Below are 16,662 nucleotides of genomic sequence, written 5' to 3' on the forward strand. Positions count from 1 at the left end.
TCTCACTTAATCAAAGTCCTAAAAAAAGGCCTTTATATATTAATATTATGAAAGACGGCAACATCAAATTTAGAGAGAAAAAAAAAGATCTGACTGATTTTGTGGACATTTGACATTTTAATCTTTATTCTATAGCGCAAGCAAAAAAAAAACATTGATTAGCCTTTTGGTCTAATTAATGTTAAAACACGTTAATCACATGTTATTGTTGTTTTCGTAGCTTAGCGTCTGCCTTAATTAATTTGCATATTTTAAGAATAGCCCTCGAACCACTACGATTAAGTCTTAGTATATGAATTGATCATTAGTTAAAAGGTTCTTCAAATTCTATTTTTTTTAATTTTATCTTCGCACTGTAAATACCAGTCACAAATACTTAAACATTTCATAACTCAGTCAGCAAGCATTCATTTTATTTTGTGTCGATAGAGTATGTGTTTCATGCATAATCATTTTGTTATTTTGTGCGGGTTTCTTTTAAATTGCAAGTAGTTTCTTTTAAATTGCAATTAGAAACTATACTTTCTAATCATCAAATTGAAGGAGGAAAAAATATGAAAGATATAATTTATTTTACCTATCTAACTGAAGTGTCAGAGAGAATAACGGTTCTAACTCTTTCATGTTAATCTTTGGAAGAAATACGAACCTAATACGAACGCTGATAAGTTTATGAGGAACTGGTTTAGATTTTTGAGTCCTTTTTATGCATGCGAATGTATGCTATTCAGCCTAATGACCGAACTTTAAATTTTATGGTTGAATATTTATTTTGAAACACTTTCAAATCTACTGTGTCAAATAAAAAGGTTTATATCATTAATTATTAATGGTAGACCGAACTATTTTGTTTCCAGAAAATTAATCCAGATCCTGAAGCACTTGGGCAATCATTTTTTTTTCTTTTTCGAATAAAGAATCGTCTTTTTCTAAAATGATACTTTTTACAAATGAGTTAAAACGGAAAAGTTTGCATTTGCTTTGCATTCGCACAAATGGTTAGAACTGCTATTTAAATTGAGTTAAATACTTTGAAAGCTAATAAAGTTTCAATAGGTTACAATAAGTTCCAAGATATTTCTAAACGACATAAACGGATTCCAAAAACTGTAAGAACTATAAATAGTGTCAGTAAGAAAATGTTTCGATGTTTATTAATTGATTATTAATTTTGTTTCAGTTTAATTTTTTAAAAGGGGTGGATGGATTATATATATGTCGAACAAATTTTAGCCAATCCTGCGAAGATTTTCTCTTAAAGTAATTCGAGGTTACAAACGGTAATTTATGGTAGTTTGTTAAAACCGTTTTGGCATCGAAAGGAACACCACGTGACGAAGATTAATGAATGGACTGCGATATAATGAGCGGTTTGAAAATCAATCTTTATTGACGTCAATACTTAATCTTTCCAAAACGTTCTGTTGATGTTTTAGAAGTTAATTAATTTTACAAATATTTTGTTTGATTTCTATTTTAAAAAGATTATAATCATGACGAATGGTGGATATGATTAAGAAAAAAACAGAATATTCATAGTTAATGTATTAATACCTAAGTCGAGTTTTTTTTAAATAATATTTTCTAAAGTCAAATTTTCTCAACTTTAATAGGAAAACTCGATAGTTAAAAATACTTTAAAGTTAGGCAATCTCTTATGTTTTAGATAGGTTAGAAAGTTAAATATTCTCTCTCATGTATTTAATCACGGAATAAAATATTTTTTTTAAAAATCTAATAATAAGTAAGTTATATGTAAGTGAATGTTTTAGATCAAATTTTTTAAAATAAAATTATCTTTTAAGAATTATTGAAGGAGCAAATATTTAAGAATATCTGCCAACAACACCGAAGGTAAAACCAGTCTAATGAACATTTGAATTCTTCTATATTCTAAATATATCCATTCAGATATAGTTTCGTATAGCTACTTTAAGTAAGAAATGATATCTTTTAACTGGAACAAATTTAGAATTATTTCATATTAACGAGAGGATTTGTTCACCAAACTCATTTATCTTTGTTTCTCCCCCTTAAAAGTCCATATTTCTTATTAGACAGGGTGATTCTAAAATGCTGGACAAAATTTTAGGAAGTGATAGTACACACCCAAGCAAACATTTTTTTATCAGAGAATGCATGGTCGAAAACAAAACGCAAAGGTGCTGGCGCATTTGGAAAGTTGTTTGATGCAAACGTGAAAGCTCCATTCCTGGTTGCGAGTTACTGCGCTTCGTTACTTGTCGCCAAGCTTTCGGCCGCTGCAGGGAAAGTTCGTGGTATGCCCTATCTTTTCTTCGCCGTTGTACTGCGTGCATAGCCGCTGCCGGCCACTGTTTTGAGCACTTATTATAATCACATGCCATTAAATTTGCTTTTATAACTTAACTTCATCGTTCTTTGTGCGTTTTTGCCTCATATAAGAACATAAACTTTGACGCCCTCTAGCGGTTTTGCGTTTTGTATTCGCCCATGCATTCTTTGATAAAAAAAAATTGTTTGCTTGGGTGTGTACTATCACTTCCTAAAATTTTGCTCATCTTTTTTGAATCACCCTGTATATAAAACTCTAATGATGATGGCGCAGTTTTCCGTTGTTGTCCGTGCATTTTTAATGGCCGGAAAATCACATGGTAGGATCCCATTTTTCCTCATTCATTTCTATATTGTTTTGGTTGTCATCCGCATAAAATTAATATGAGTCATAAAAATATTGATTTTATGCAAGCATTTCTATATTCCTCATTTAAAGATATTTTCCTGTAAGGCTATTATTACGTTTTTAATTCAAGAGTTCAAAACTAAGAGAATTGTTTTGTTTTATTATTATTGTAATGCAATTCTGAGCTACATTTTAAGATAAAGTTACTTAGAAAGGTGGTCTAATCTTACGAACCATTTCACAATTATTATTTTTGTGCAAATAACATTAATGTACTGTTATAAATTACAGTTAAAAAGATGTGTTAAATGATTTAGAACTCAACGATCAAGCTCAATGAGAAGCCAGCAAAAATAGTATTTAACATATCCTGCCTGTTGGTAAGTGAAAATATTAAATTACTGTTGTGAACTCATCAAATTTGTTTGAACATTATAAATGTTATTTTAAATGATGATTACTTAGAAAAATTACTTCTGTTCACCAATAGATCTAAATATTTATAATACTAACAGATAATAATATTTGGGAGTGGAGGCACAAGCGTAAGGAAACAGAATTCCTTTTAGTATGCAGATATGCTAAGTGAATAATTTCATCTTTTGTAAAAAAGACTGTTTTCTGCCAAGAAACAACAATTATTGCGAAGCACCTGGTATTTCCTGGAGAGTGGTGGCAAACAAGGGGGCTTAGTCCCCTAGTCTCAAAATAAAAGATCATTTTCTTAAAAATATATATAATGATTATAATTTTATCTAAGATCATTTTGCTGAAATGTTAACCGTAACAGAATAAACGATTATTTGGATTTAAAAAATAAGCAACAGTACCAGAAAAAGTATTTAAATTTAAAGCATAGAATGCGTGACACAATAAAAAATAGTAAATAGGAATTAAATTTTTTATTTGTTAACAATCTGTGACAATAAATTTATGCTGTATAACAATTCTAATTGGAAACGTTTTTTATCTCTCTTAAGTCTTTTATAGTTTTATAGAAACTTGAAATAAATATTATGATCTAGCAACATATAATATCTTTCTCTTTTTTTAAAATTTTATATTCTCATTTTTTTTCTTTTAGTTTTGGCATTAAGTCAAGCTCGAAATAATGACATACATATCTCGATAGAGTTGTGATTGTCTTGACAGCAATGGATAAATAATCCTAATTCAAAACTTTAAAAGAGAAAAAAGTTCGAAAAAAGCACTAAACTGCAAAAACCTTCGACGAAATGGGAATTTTGAAAAAAAAAATTATATTCGTTTTAATTTTATAATTGAAAAATAATTTTTCAGCAAGCCAATTTTCTACTCAGTAGTTGCATTCATCTGGCAGTAAGATCGGCCGAAATGGTTTTAACAGTTAATAATTCTCTATCTAATAATAAATTATTAAATGTTTTTTTACTATTTTATCCTACTACTTGTATATTTTTCTACACACATTCCTTGTGGGTAGCGTTCATGGTTGTTGTGTATTTGGGTGATCAAATAAAACAAATTTAGGCTTCAAATTATATTGTTTACTTGTTGGAAATTGGAATAAAAAAAGACGGGAAATATGGCTGTATAGAATTGGCAGAGAAAAATGGAATCCGAACGATAGCAGTAGATCGTAAAATGTAAGTTCGAAATTAATTTAATTATTTATTTGTTACAAATTTTGCATGATATTATTTATTAACAGTGAAGAGCAAATATGTTTCCTCTTTTTCAATGAGAGGTTTAACAAATTCAATCGCATTGAATATATTTACCTGAAACAAAAGAAAATAAACTACCAATATTGTTTTTAACTAAAAAACTAATTTTTTTGTGAGAAAGCTTTAAATATAAATTTTAATAGCATTTAAATATTTAAGCGTAACATATCAAATATTTTTCAAATGAATACATTTAAAACGTTTTAATAAGATGATCTAGTTCCTATTTGAACTCTTTAGTTTTCTTATTTTCTATTATTTTAAATATTTTAATTTTGTTACAGAATTAAATTGGTTATATTTGAATATATAATTGAAATAAATTGGTTTTATTTAGTATTCAGAATTTGAATAAGAATTCTCAAAGAAATATTTATTAATATTTGAATAAATCAGAACTCATCTATTTTGCTATTAAATGCGACAAAGCTCCCATTTACTAATTATTGGCTGTCTCATCACATGCTTTAATTATAAAGTATATAAATAAAACTGATATTATGTTAATTATATCTAACTATATTCACCCCTATGAACCTCATAAGAAAACCGACTTCAAAAGATTTCAAAGAGTTCAGAAAAAAATGTTATAGCAAAAGACGAAATGAGGAAGTTTTAACTTATAGATAACGCATTATTTTCCCTGAATGGAATAAAAACAAAATATGTAATTCCAGAAAGAAAAAATCGTAAATATTTAAGTTATCTTTAAGAATATGAAAATATTAATCAATGAAAAGTCGAGTTTAAGAGTAGAAACTCAGTATTTCCACATTGAAAGTTGCAGTCACTAGAGAGTTACAGTTACAGGAATGTCGCTACTTTATCGAAGTATCCAGGGCTTTAGACTCGACTCATTTTATATAAAATTTATCTTGAAAGGCGTTTCTTATACAATTTTTTTAAAGGAAAACTCTGTGGTTTATTTAGTGTTATTTGAAAAGCATCTAGTTTTTATCTCCTTCCTTAAAAAATTTCTTGCAATACATGTTAAAGATAAACTTTATATAGAATGAATAGAATGCTTGGAAAATTAACTGAGACTGTATCAACTCAATTCTTTTAAGTTACGCGCAATATTTTATTTCATATTTTTACTGCAAATCCATAGAAAAGTTGCTTTCTAAAATTTTTAAAATTATTTTATTTTATACATTTGTTTTGGGATGCACGAAATCTTCGAAAATAATTGCATCTTATTTTTCCCGTGAAACACGTTTCAAAAGCAACAAAACTATAAACAAAACGTAGTTTCGAACAACTTTAAAAATGCTAATTGCGTGGCGTAGCACCAATTCACAAGTCAATCGCATGTTGATGACTAATTGACCACTGAGATCCTAAACGTTTACAATTTTATTCGGTAAATGTTAAACTAATGCGATTTCAAATATTTTTCCTGAATGGAATAATTAAATTTTTTAAGCGATTTTTTGGATCGGAAGCTAAACTTGTTCCACGCAGTAGATGCCCAAATTTTAGAAAACTGGCATAAACGGTCCTGGATTTATAGGAGAATTATAGTTCGCGTCAAGAATAGACGAAATACTAAGTAAATGAAAAAAGTCGTAGTAAAAATAAAACAAAAAAAAAATTGTGCTTAAAAAAAAATAGAAGATATACTAAAAATATCAAGGTCTTCAGAAAGTTCTTTAAAAATGTTGTAAAATCAGTATAAAAATAAAAAATTTTTTAAAATTATTTTTACAAGTAATTTCATATGGTTTCATAGAAAACTGAATCATACTTTAAATATTATATCATTCAACTGTAATATTCAGAATTTTATAGATATATAATAAACGAGACGGCATTTCAATGATGAATATCTAGCAATGTAGAATCATCATGATTTATAACGTAAAAGATTATTTTTAACTCTTTTTTTAAATTTGCTGTATTGGGGTAAAGAAGAACAAAGAAAATAAAACTAAGAATTTTTAAGGTTTAACTGCGAAGTTTTACGTTTTATGAAACCGAGTTTACGATAACCTTTGAAAGCTAGATAATTAATGGGCGGGATAGCCGGATTGGTAGAACATTGGATTTACGCTCGCGAGAACGTGTATGGGCTTGGCAGAAATCGAATTCTTGATCATAGATGGCACTACTGGAAAACAAGAACAGGCGCACCCGTTGCCCAAATGTCCTACGACTAAAACAACAACAACAACAACTGGATTATTAGTATGATATGAAAAATCAAGATCTGATTAAAAAGTAACACCAATAATAATAAAATAGTTTCAAGTAGTATTGCTAATTTTATATGAAAATATTAAATGTTAAGATTTAAGTGTTAAGATTTATATGTATAAATCGAACATTGATAAGTATCGGTCGAACATTGATAAGTATCGGTCGAACATTGATCGTATAAGTATCAATCGAGCATGCCTGTTAATGTCTCAAATAGGATTCGAATCCACTGCCATTGATTTTTCAGTTTGACACCCTGACCACTCAACCACAGACCTGCCCCCCTGATTTGAATAGAGCTATCTTTTTGGATAAAAATTACAAATAATTCTACTTACTTGGCTTTCACCATATTTGTTCAAGATGTATTCTCGGATTTTCTTTATGTTCTCGTTAGAGAGGATCTGGAAAGTATAAGCAATTCCCATGTAAAGCCAATTTTAACAAGGTGAAATGTAAAAAGAGAGAGAAATAAATGTGCGTTGATAATTACCATACACGAAAAAAAAAAATGAAATTTTTTAATAATTTTTTTCGTATTCTTTCTCTAATGAAAATTATTTACACTAAATGGATAAGAAAGCTGAAGGAAGCACACACCTCCCAATGTGGTTAAGGTTCAAATTCCAGCAATGGGTGGTCGATTGGTATTCTGATTATGACTGGCACTGACCACAAATCGTAGAGGATTTTAGCGGTTCTTCATAACGCAAATGCGAGTGAGTTATATGGAAAAGTTCTCCACTAAAACTAAGTTTTTTCAGAGACTTGATCCAAGAGTTTCTTTGTCTTTTGGATTGGGATCAAAATTACAGCGTTATGGAGATGAAAATTGATAGCCGTTAAACTCAAAATTGTATCACTTTTTTTCAATACCAATTATAAAGTAAAGTCTCTAAAATTATTTAAGTTCAAAATAACTTATGAGTTTACTTACTAGTAAACGACTTTTGTACTCGTTTGCGAATTGTAAAACTCTTTTAAAGGACGATAAGTAACTATCGTTAATTATTTTTTGTATTAAATGTAACGAAAAGTTTGATGAGATTCCATTTAAAATTAAGACCATTTTGAGCACATAATATCCGTAAAACGCGGAAAAAAAAGAATAAAAAATTATCATCTTATTTATATGTAAAAGGGTTCCACAAATTTTCTAAGCCGAATGCTTAAATTACTTAAGAAATAAAAGTTTTGAAAAGAGGCACACAGGTGAAAAATTTACTTTAAAATAAAAAAATCCAAAAGAGGGAGAAGTTTGCCTTCGCGAAGAACTTTTTTGATGGAACTAATCCACATTCGCTTTATATCAAGAGGGTAATCACGAATCCCTCCCACGTTTAACCTGATAGCAAGAAGGCTCTAACCCACGATCCATCAACCACTGAGGATATTTTACGTCAGCACTGTGGTCGGTGCAATTCGTATCTACCAACAATCACTGGTCACCACAAGCACTCTATCCCCAGAGACACCATGGCTCTCATAATACAATATGCAAAACATTATAAGAATAATATAAATTTTGTCCAACAAATATTTTACACGATATACTCGTAGTTATTTCCAAAGAAATTTATTGCGTGCCTCTAGATATAAAAACGCGTTCTGATTAATTAATTATAATCAATAAAATTATTTATTAATTATTAATTCATTTTTATTTTCGTTTTCTTAAATTTTCAATAGTGTTTATTAATAAAGTTTTTGTTAGACGCAGAATATTTTAAAAATTCTTTAATAAATTTAAGTTATTTAAATATCAGGGTTTAATTTTTAAACATCCTATAAGAATGAATCTAATTTACGCCCAATAAAAATACACTTGGAAAATTTTTTGATAGTGTTTCGATACTCGGTGACAAATTTTATAGAATAACTAATGTTGAACCAGGAGATTCATGGATTATATTTGTTGTCCTCAATGTTACGATTCAATTATCCTTATAATTTTCAGTCTATAATAGATGAAGTAATTCTTAGATCATAAAAACGGCAAATTTGCTTTGAAGAATAATTTTTTCTATGAAACTAATGTGCATCACACAAAGAATAATAAGAAGGAAACTTGCCATGGTAAACCCTATGATAAAGGAACTTTAATCAGAATGGTTATTGACCCAAGTCAAAATTTTTGATGGCTTTCCATTGATATACTAATATAATCTTGAGGGTAATCATAAATAATTCCGTCATTAACCATTATATGTTTTGATGGTAACCGACATAAGTAACCATCACCTCAATGTAGGAATTCGGACTGATTTATGATGGTCGAACGTAAGAATAACAACTTGTTTTGATGGTTTGCTCATGTTGAACCATTAGAAATTTCCATCATAGTTTCTTAGAAATCAACTGTCGTAACGATCATGACCACCATCACCTCAATGTAGAAATTTGGACAGATTTATGGTAGGCCAACATTTGCGTTACATGGAGAGGAAAACCACGAAAACCTCCCACGGTTAACCTGATGGCAAGAAGGCTCTAACCCCACGATCCGTCTACCAGTGAGGATATTTTACGTCAGCACTGTGGTCGGTGCGAGCTCGTTGCGCAATTCGTATGGACCCGCCATGGCTGGGATTCGAATTCGGTTCACTTCATTGGAACGACAGAAAATTGTTCTTTCAGATAGAGTTTTGCACCCACGATATTAGTGGTTCGCCAAAACATTCTAAATGCTATCAAAAGATGTCTTTATGGCTTTAATAAAAATTAAAGATTAAAAAAAAAAAAAAAAAAAAAAAAAAAAAAAAAAAAAAAAAAAAAACATGCGACCTTAGCGTATTGCATCATAAATAAATCTTCCTTCCCTGACAGATTATATATAGATGTACATAAAAGACGGAAAAAAAACTGGACGAAACACGAAAAAAAAGAGAAAAACTGGCAAGAGCTAATTTTACATCATAAAAACCAGCTATAAATGAAATTGTTTTAATCCCAATTTTTCCTCTATTCCGTCTTATTTTCAATACCGGTCTATTCACAAATATATAACATCAAATGACTCTAAACCACGTTTCTCATGATATGATCTAATCTAAATTTCTTTCCTGCTAATTATATAGCTTTCTGCATCCTGTATATAAATTCTGTTTTGAAACAAATTTCAAAAAATATGTAATAATTTATGTTCAAAAAATAAATAAAAATTATTCCACTGATAGTAACATTTAGGTTAAGTTAGTTGCTTAATTTGAGTGTTAGTGCTTAATAAATAATGTGCTTAATAAATAAGTGTTAGTTGCTTAATTTGAAAAAAAAAGTTTAATACCAATGCTTTAGATTCAGAAGATTTTTCCCTGTTTTAGAATAATTATTGTAATAGAAGAACTGTATGAATCCTTATAAAAAGAACATTTTTTTACCTCCAAAGTTTTGAGTCTTAAAAAAAAATCAAGATAACTAACGCAATATTTAAAAGCAGTGCAACAAGATTCATTAAAAAAGCAAATATATTTTTGGAGTTGTTGGAGTGATTCTGACCTAGTTTTTGTTGAGAAATATNATATTTAAGAGATGTTAAATTTAATATAACTTCAATTTGTTAAAGAATTTTTTAAATATTCTACGCTTAACAAAAGCTTTATAAATAAACACTATTGAAAATTCAAGAAAACCAAAAGAAAAATTCAGAAATAATTAATAAATAATTTTACTAATTATAATTAATTAATTATAATTAATTAATTATAATTAATTAATTATAATTAATTAATTATAATTAATTAATTATAATTAGTAAAATTATTTATTAATTATTTCTGAATTTTTCTTTTGGTTTTCTTGAATTTTCAATAGTGTTTATTTATAAAGCTTTTGTTAAGCGTAGAATATTTAAAAAATTCTTTAACAAATTGAAGTTATATTAAATTTAACATCTCTTAAATATCAGGGTTTTATTTTTAAACATACTATAACAATGAATCAAATTTACGTGCAATAGAAACCCACTTTAAAAAATTTTTGTTAGCGTTTCGATACTCTGTGACAAATTTTTATCGTATAACCAATATTGAATTAGGAGATTCCTGGACTATATTTGCTGTCCTTAATGTTACCATTCAATATCCTTATAATTTTCAGTCCAAAAAAGATGAAGCAATTCTTTTAGATCATGCAAACGGCAAATTTGTTTCAAGATCAAATTTTTTCTATGAAACTAATGTGCATCACACAAAGAATAAAAACAAGGAAACTTGCCATGGTTAACCCAATGATAAAAGAACTTTAATCAGAATGGTTGAAAATTAAGTTAATTGACCCAAGTCAAAATTTTGATGGTTTTTCATTGATGGACCAGCATAATCTTGATGATAATAATCAAAGTAGTATTTTCCATCATGGAATGATAAAAGTTTGCTGGCATATCAAAAACCAAGAAGACATAATTAAAATTGTTGGATGATTGTGACCATCAAATGATGTCGGACCATCACGAGTCGCATTGAAACCAACATAAACCATCAAAAGTTTTTGATGGACCATCAAGAATTTTGACTTGGGGGGCTAAAGAGTAAAAATTTGGTTTCAGTTTTCCGATGGCCAGTTCTATTCATTCATATTTCGTTTCAATACTTTGAAAATGTAATAATATTTTTCCTAATTAATTTTTTTTTGTGTTATACGAGAGCAATTCTTATTTTTTAAAATAGAAACTACCATTAAAAATTAGTTTATCAATTTTTGTTAAAACAATTGGTTTGTGCTTTTATTCATTTGGACATTCAATGATGCCTAAATTAGTCACCCCATTAAAATAATTCATATGACATTTGTAGGGAAATATTCATGCTTTGTTTACAATTGTTGTCCATTATACCTCTATAAAATGTTTTGCATATAAATAATAATAAAAAAAACAACAACATGTTTTTGCATTTACTCTTAGGCATGCTACACACTCTGAGGAGGCTAGAAAGAGGTAGACAGTTGACGAATTTCTATACTTTTATGCTAGGATGCGCAGAGGTGATGCTAATAAATGCTAATAAAAAAAGTATGGGAATCTGCCTATCGTATGTCTCTTACAATTTGCTTCTTCAGTGTGTGACCTGTCTATGTATGAGAGTTACTTTTGAATTACCTTTATTATAATTTTATTAACTTTGAATAAATATCAATATGTTTCATTATTCCTAAAGTGTAGATTAATTTAATTGTCATATTAATTCAAATAAAATAGTTTTCAAAATTAGAATTCTGCAAGTATCCTTTCTGACTAGACACGTTTCTTTAGAGAACGTATTACTTAAACTGTTCACTTTATTTCTCTAAATTCAATTGCTGCACGAGAGTATTGTTCCTAAAGTAGTTATTTGATTACTAAGAAACTGATGGAGTACATAGATTTCCAAAACTATAACTAAATTTATGAATAGTTTTAACTTTACTCTAAATCTGAATCCAGGTGGCCTACACATCCCTTCTTCCGTTACCTATGTCTCGGAAGTGAAATGTAAACTTTGTAAATAATACAAGGAAACGTTATTGCTAAAAGTACTACGCTATATTTATTTATTATTTGATTATAGGTAAGTTGTAAGCTAGATTTTATTAATATATTCTTTGAGTGCATGTAAACTGTAAGTTAGAATTTGTAGGGGCCTCCCTGGCCGAGCGGTATCGCCGGTCCAAACGCTCTGTTAAGCGTGGAGGTAGCGGGTTCGAATCCCGCCGTAACCCTGGATGTATTCTTTGTGATGTCTTTCTCTGAATTGTTCTATCTGTATTTTCTACTTGACAATGACTTATAAGCCTATATTGAGCACACAAGTCAGCAAATGTATGTAATTTCAATAAATAAATAAATTAGAATTTGTATCAACGGTTGCTATAGCTATACTATAGAACAAATTTTTTGTGTAAAAATAATGGCGTTAACAGTGTTATGTTTCCTGTCTTTTGTAAAATGGAGTCAGAATAATTTTATCTTAGTTAAATATTTTATTTTATATTAGTCGTTTAACTGCCAACGCAATTTTTTGGGTTGCACTAATATTCAATTCCGTAGCCATGTCATTTTGAACCCCACCCAGACGACAAAGGAGCTCCAGTATTAAGTATCAGGAAAAATTTGCTTCCGTTGAGGACTTTTTGATCGAACTAACCCGCATTTGCGTTATGTGGAGAGGAAACCCTCTCATGGGTAGTCTGACGGCAAGGGAACTCTAACCCATGATCTGTCTACCACCGAGGATATTTCAAAGCCAGCACTGTGGTCGGTTCAAGCTGGATGCGGAATTCGTATCGAAGCGCAATCGCTGGGATTCGAATCCGATTCACCTCATTGGAAGGTGAGTCATCACGACTCTTTTAGTTAAGTAGTAAGTTTTTAGTAGAGAACGACAGAATATTGCACTTTCAGATAGAGTTTCTTAACAGTTTTACACCCTCTGGTGTTAGTGGTCCGCTAAAACATTCTAAGTGGCATCATGAAATGTGNAAAAAAAAAAAAAAAAAAAAAAAAAAAAAAAAAAAAAAAAAAAAAAAAAAAAAAAAAAAAAAACATACGAACTTAACATATTGCATCATAAATAAGTCTTTATTCTCTGACAGATTATATATATAGATATACATAGAAGACGGAAAAAACTGGCAAGAAAAATCATTCCCATTAGAGCGTGTATACTGGAAAATACCCATAGCTGAGATTTTTTTTAAACATTTTTGCTCTTTTATTTGAGAAAAAGTAATTATTGATCAATAGTTAACAATAGTAGGAGCTTATTTTACATAATAAAAACCAGCTATAAAGGAAATGGTTTTAATCCCAATTTTTCCTCTATCCCGTCTTACTTTCAATGCCGGTTGTATATATGGCCGACTTGTTTTTCCGCATCCTGTATATAAAATCTTTTTTAAAACAAATTTATTATGCTAAAAAAATAACTAAAAATTATCAAACTGGTAGTAATATTTAGGCCAGTGTTAGTTTGTTAAATTTGAAAAAAAATATTATACCAATCCTTTTCATTCAGAAGATTTTTCTGTGTTTTAGAATAATTAGTGTAATAGAAGAATTGGCAGCATCTATAAGTCTTTATAAAAAGAACAATTTTTTCTCCTAAGTATTGAGTCTTAGAAAAATCAGGCTAACTAACGCAATATTTAAAAGCAGTGCAACAAGAATCATCAAAAAAAGCAAAGATATTTTTGGAACTGTTGGAGTGATTCTGACTGAGTTTTTCTTGAGGAATATGAATACCCGTTGCGGGATAGAAAGCAAAGAATTTTTAATTTTACCATCGACTCAAGAATTTTCGGCTGGTTAATTAGGTCTGATGTTATCGGGCGGGAAATCGTCTGAATAAATGGAATTTTTAGATTGTTGTTTTAGTTAAAAGTGGAAAAAAACTTCCTTCATATTTAAAAAAAAATATATATTTTATGTATTTTTTGGATCTTCTTTTTAACACTGGATACAGTATCAAACTATATTTCATTCGTTTTTTTTTCCACTTACTTTTTCTCGAATTTTTTCATACAGCTCTTTGAATTTCATACGAGCCATTTGATCCATTGAGTCATCCAAGTTTCGTTTTCCTGAAAGTGAAACACAGTAAACAAAATTGCTTGTGATTATGTACAGTGGATAATTTCTCGTTCTAGCTACTAACACTTTAATATTATGAAGTCAGTTTTATTTCAATAATGGTCTAGGGTTTTAGACTTGAACTTGTTTGACGCCGAACGCATTCACTACATTTTGAAAATGGCATTTGTATCAAAAAGAGAAATACTGGTATTTCAACTATGTTTTATTTCGAACTTGCAATGTCATCTGCACAAATTAATTAGAATATTTAAGTTTAAGCTCTCAAATATTAAAATGGAGTCCCAATACGTGAAAAAAATTATTAAACTAGTTTTGCTTTTTTTTTTTAACTTCAGTATACATCTGTCTTGAAATAATCTGGAATAACTAAGAAAATTTAAAAGAACAACATTCCTTTAAAAACGGAAAATTTATTCAGAACTAATTCCCTTCATATCAAAAGGTTGAATGTAGTTACTAAAAATAGAAATCATTAGAAAAGAGGATTAGCGATATTTTTTAAGAATTAAAAAGTTTTTACGAACTTATTAGGTTGATTATGAATGATTCTTTCGAGTTATGTTTGAAATATAAATTAAAACCTAAATGAATAAAAAATATTAAATTCGTGAAGAAAAGTTCTTGGAAAAGACATCTGACTAGCTTTCTGTAATCGGATTATATTTCTTAATTGGCATATAAGAATAAAATATTTAAGTAATAATCGATATGACTGAAATGTTTACTGCATAAAAGACTATAATTTTGTGTATGGCTATTTTTAATTCATTTAATTTTACGGATTACACATTTTATGTCACAAAATATAGAGTAGTGAGTTCCCCTAATGTGTGTTTTATTTTATTTCATGACCGTCCTTAAACAGCCGAATTAATTTTTTTGGGCTTACGACTCTCACTGTTCAACTCCGTAGCCTTGTCGTTTTGAACCTAATCCAGAAGACAAGGGAACTTCTGGATCAAGTTTTGGGAGAAATTGTCCTTCTTGGAAGACTTTTGGACGGAACTAATCCGCATTTGCGTTACACGAAGAAGAAAATCAAGTACAGTTAAGGAAACCATGTATTGACTGTTAATTGATGTAATTGAATGCTCTTTTTCTTAGCCTTACGCATTCAAATGTGTTGGCTGAAAAAAAAGTGTGAGAAATCATGGAGAATTTTATTGGAATCAAAACATCAGCAACCCTCTAACGGTGTTAATGTGTTAGGCAGAGGTAGAGGGAATCTCTAAAAATAAATTTTATTCCGCACTCCATTCAAGGTTGGGGTATTAAAAGATTATATTATTGATTTCTTTTTTATTGATGAAGGATTATATAAGAACATAATTCGTTTTTTAAAATGTTAGGAATCACGCATATTTCATAATGAATAATAATAATAATAATGAAGGTCTGGGATACGAACCGAGTCCTAATCTCTCTAGAATCTTTCGGAGTGCTTCTTTTGCCTTTTCTCTCACATTCCTCAACATTTCTTTCATTTTCTCTGTTTCCCCCTCTCCCAACTCACTCATTTTTTCTCTCAGCTCCTTCACCTGAAAACATAATTTTGACAGTACAATATTTAGATCATTTCAAGAAAAGGATTTGAAGACTAGAGTCATTTTTAAGATTAGGATTTTAAGTTCAAGATTATTTCAAAATAATAAATAGCTATTAAAAGTTTTTTTTTTTTACGTAGAATTATCTTTGTATAAATGAATTTTATAATTGCGTGTAAAAAGTTTTCAATTGACTTTTAAATTTCTCGAAATAGGGTGAAATACGCAAAAAGTAAAATGAACATTAAGGGGTAAAAACTTTGGAGCTCTCTTCTGACCAAACTATGTGGGATATTTTTCCCAAGTTGCGGCTAACCCCTATATTTTTGGGAGCCAGAAAAGGTACGTTTATTCAGAGAATGAACGCTTTTGTGTCTGAGTTCGTAACTTAAAATATCGTCTGCACTAATTAATTAATATACACAGTCCAGTCACATTAATGTGACCACCTGTCAAAAGCCAAAATAACCACCTTTGGCAGAGTGGATCGCTGTGAGAGGAAGAGAGTCAGCTAGGTTTCTGAAGGTGTTCACTGGGATATTGAGCCATGCCGACTTCAGTGCCATGGCCAGCTGCGCTAAATTACGCTGTTGAGGATATGTGGCGCGAGCAACCCGATAGAGGTGGTCCCACAGATTCTCGATTGGGTTTAAATCCGGAGAGTTTGCTGGCCAGGGAAGTACGGTAAACTCCTCCTTGTGCTCTTCGTACTACGCACATACACTGTGAGCTGTATGACACCTCGCATTATCCCGCTGGTAGATGCCATCATTCTAAGGAAAAATCATTCGCATGAAGGGGTGGACATGGTCCGCAAGGGCAGATGCGCACTAGTGCTGATCCATCGCTCCTTCCACAATGATGAGTGCACCCAGTGAATGCCAGTAAAACATTCCCCAAACCATAATGCTCCCTCCTCCAGCCTGGATCCTTTCGGCAATTGTTGCAGGGTGTTTGCTTTCAGACGTTTCATGCTGTATACGC

At 30.0% G+C, this 16,662-nt stretch overlaps 1 protein-coding gene across 1 annotated transcript in view; it reads right to left on the bottom strand.

The window, feature by feature from the left end:
* LOC107437813 (uncharacterized protein PF3D7_1120000) overlaps positions 1–16,662 on the bottom strand; it is a 35,334-nt gene that overhangs the window by 3,364 nt on the left and 15,308 nt on the right. The window contains exons 5-7 of the mRNA XM_043045913.2: positions 15,543–15,672; positions 14,042–14,121; positions 6,906–6,971 (exon numbers count right to left, since the gene is read on the bottom strand). Of these exons, the coding sequence (XP_042901847.1) occupies positions 6,906–6,971; positions 14,042–14,121; positions 15,543–15,672 (276 nt within the window). The remainder of the gene's footprint in view (positions 1–6,905; positions 6,972–14,041; positions 14,122–15,542; positions 15,673–16,662) is intronic.

Source organism: Parasteatoda tepidariorum, chromosome 9, assembly GCF_043381705.1.
Source record: "Parasteatoda tepidariorum isolate YZ-2023 chromosome 9, CAS_Ptep_4.0, whole genome shotgun sequence".
Lineage (NCBI taxonomy): Eukaryota > Metazoa > Arthropoda > Arachnida > Araneae > Theridiidae > Parasteatoda > Parasteatoda tepidariorum.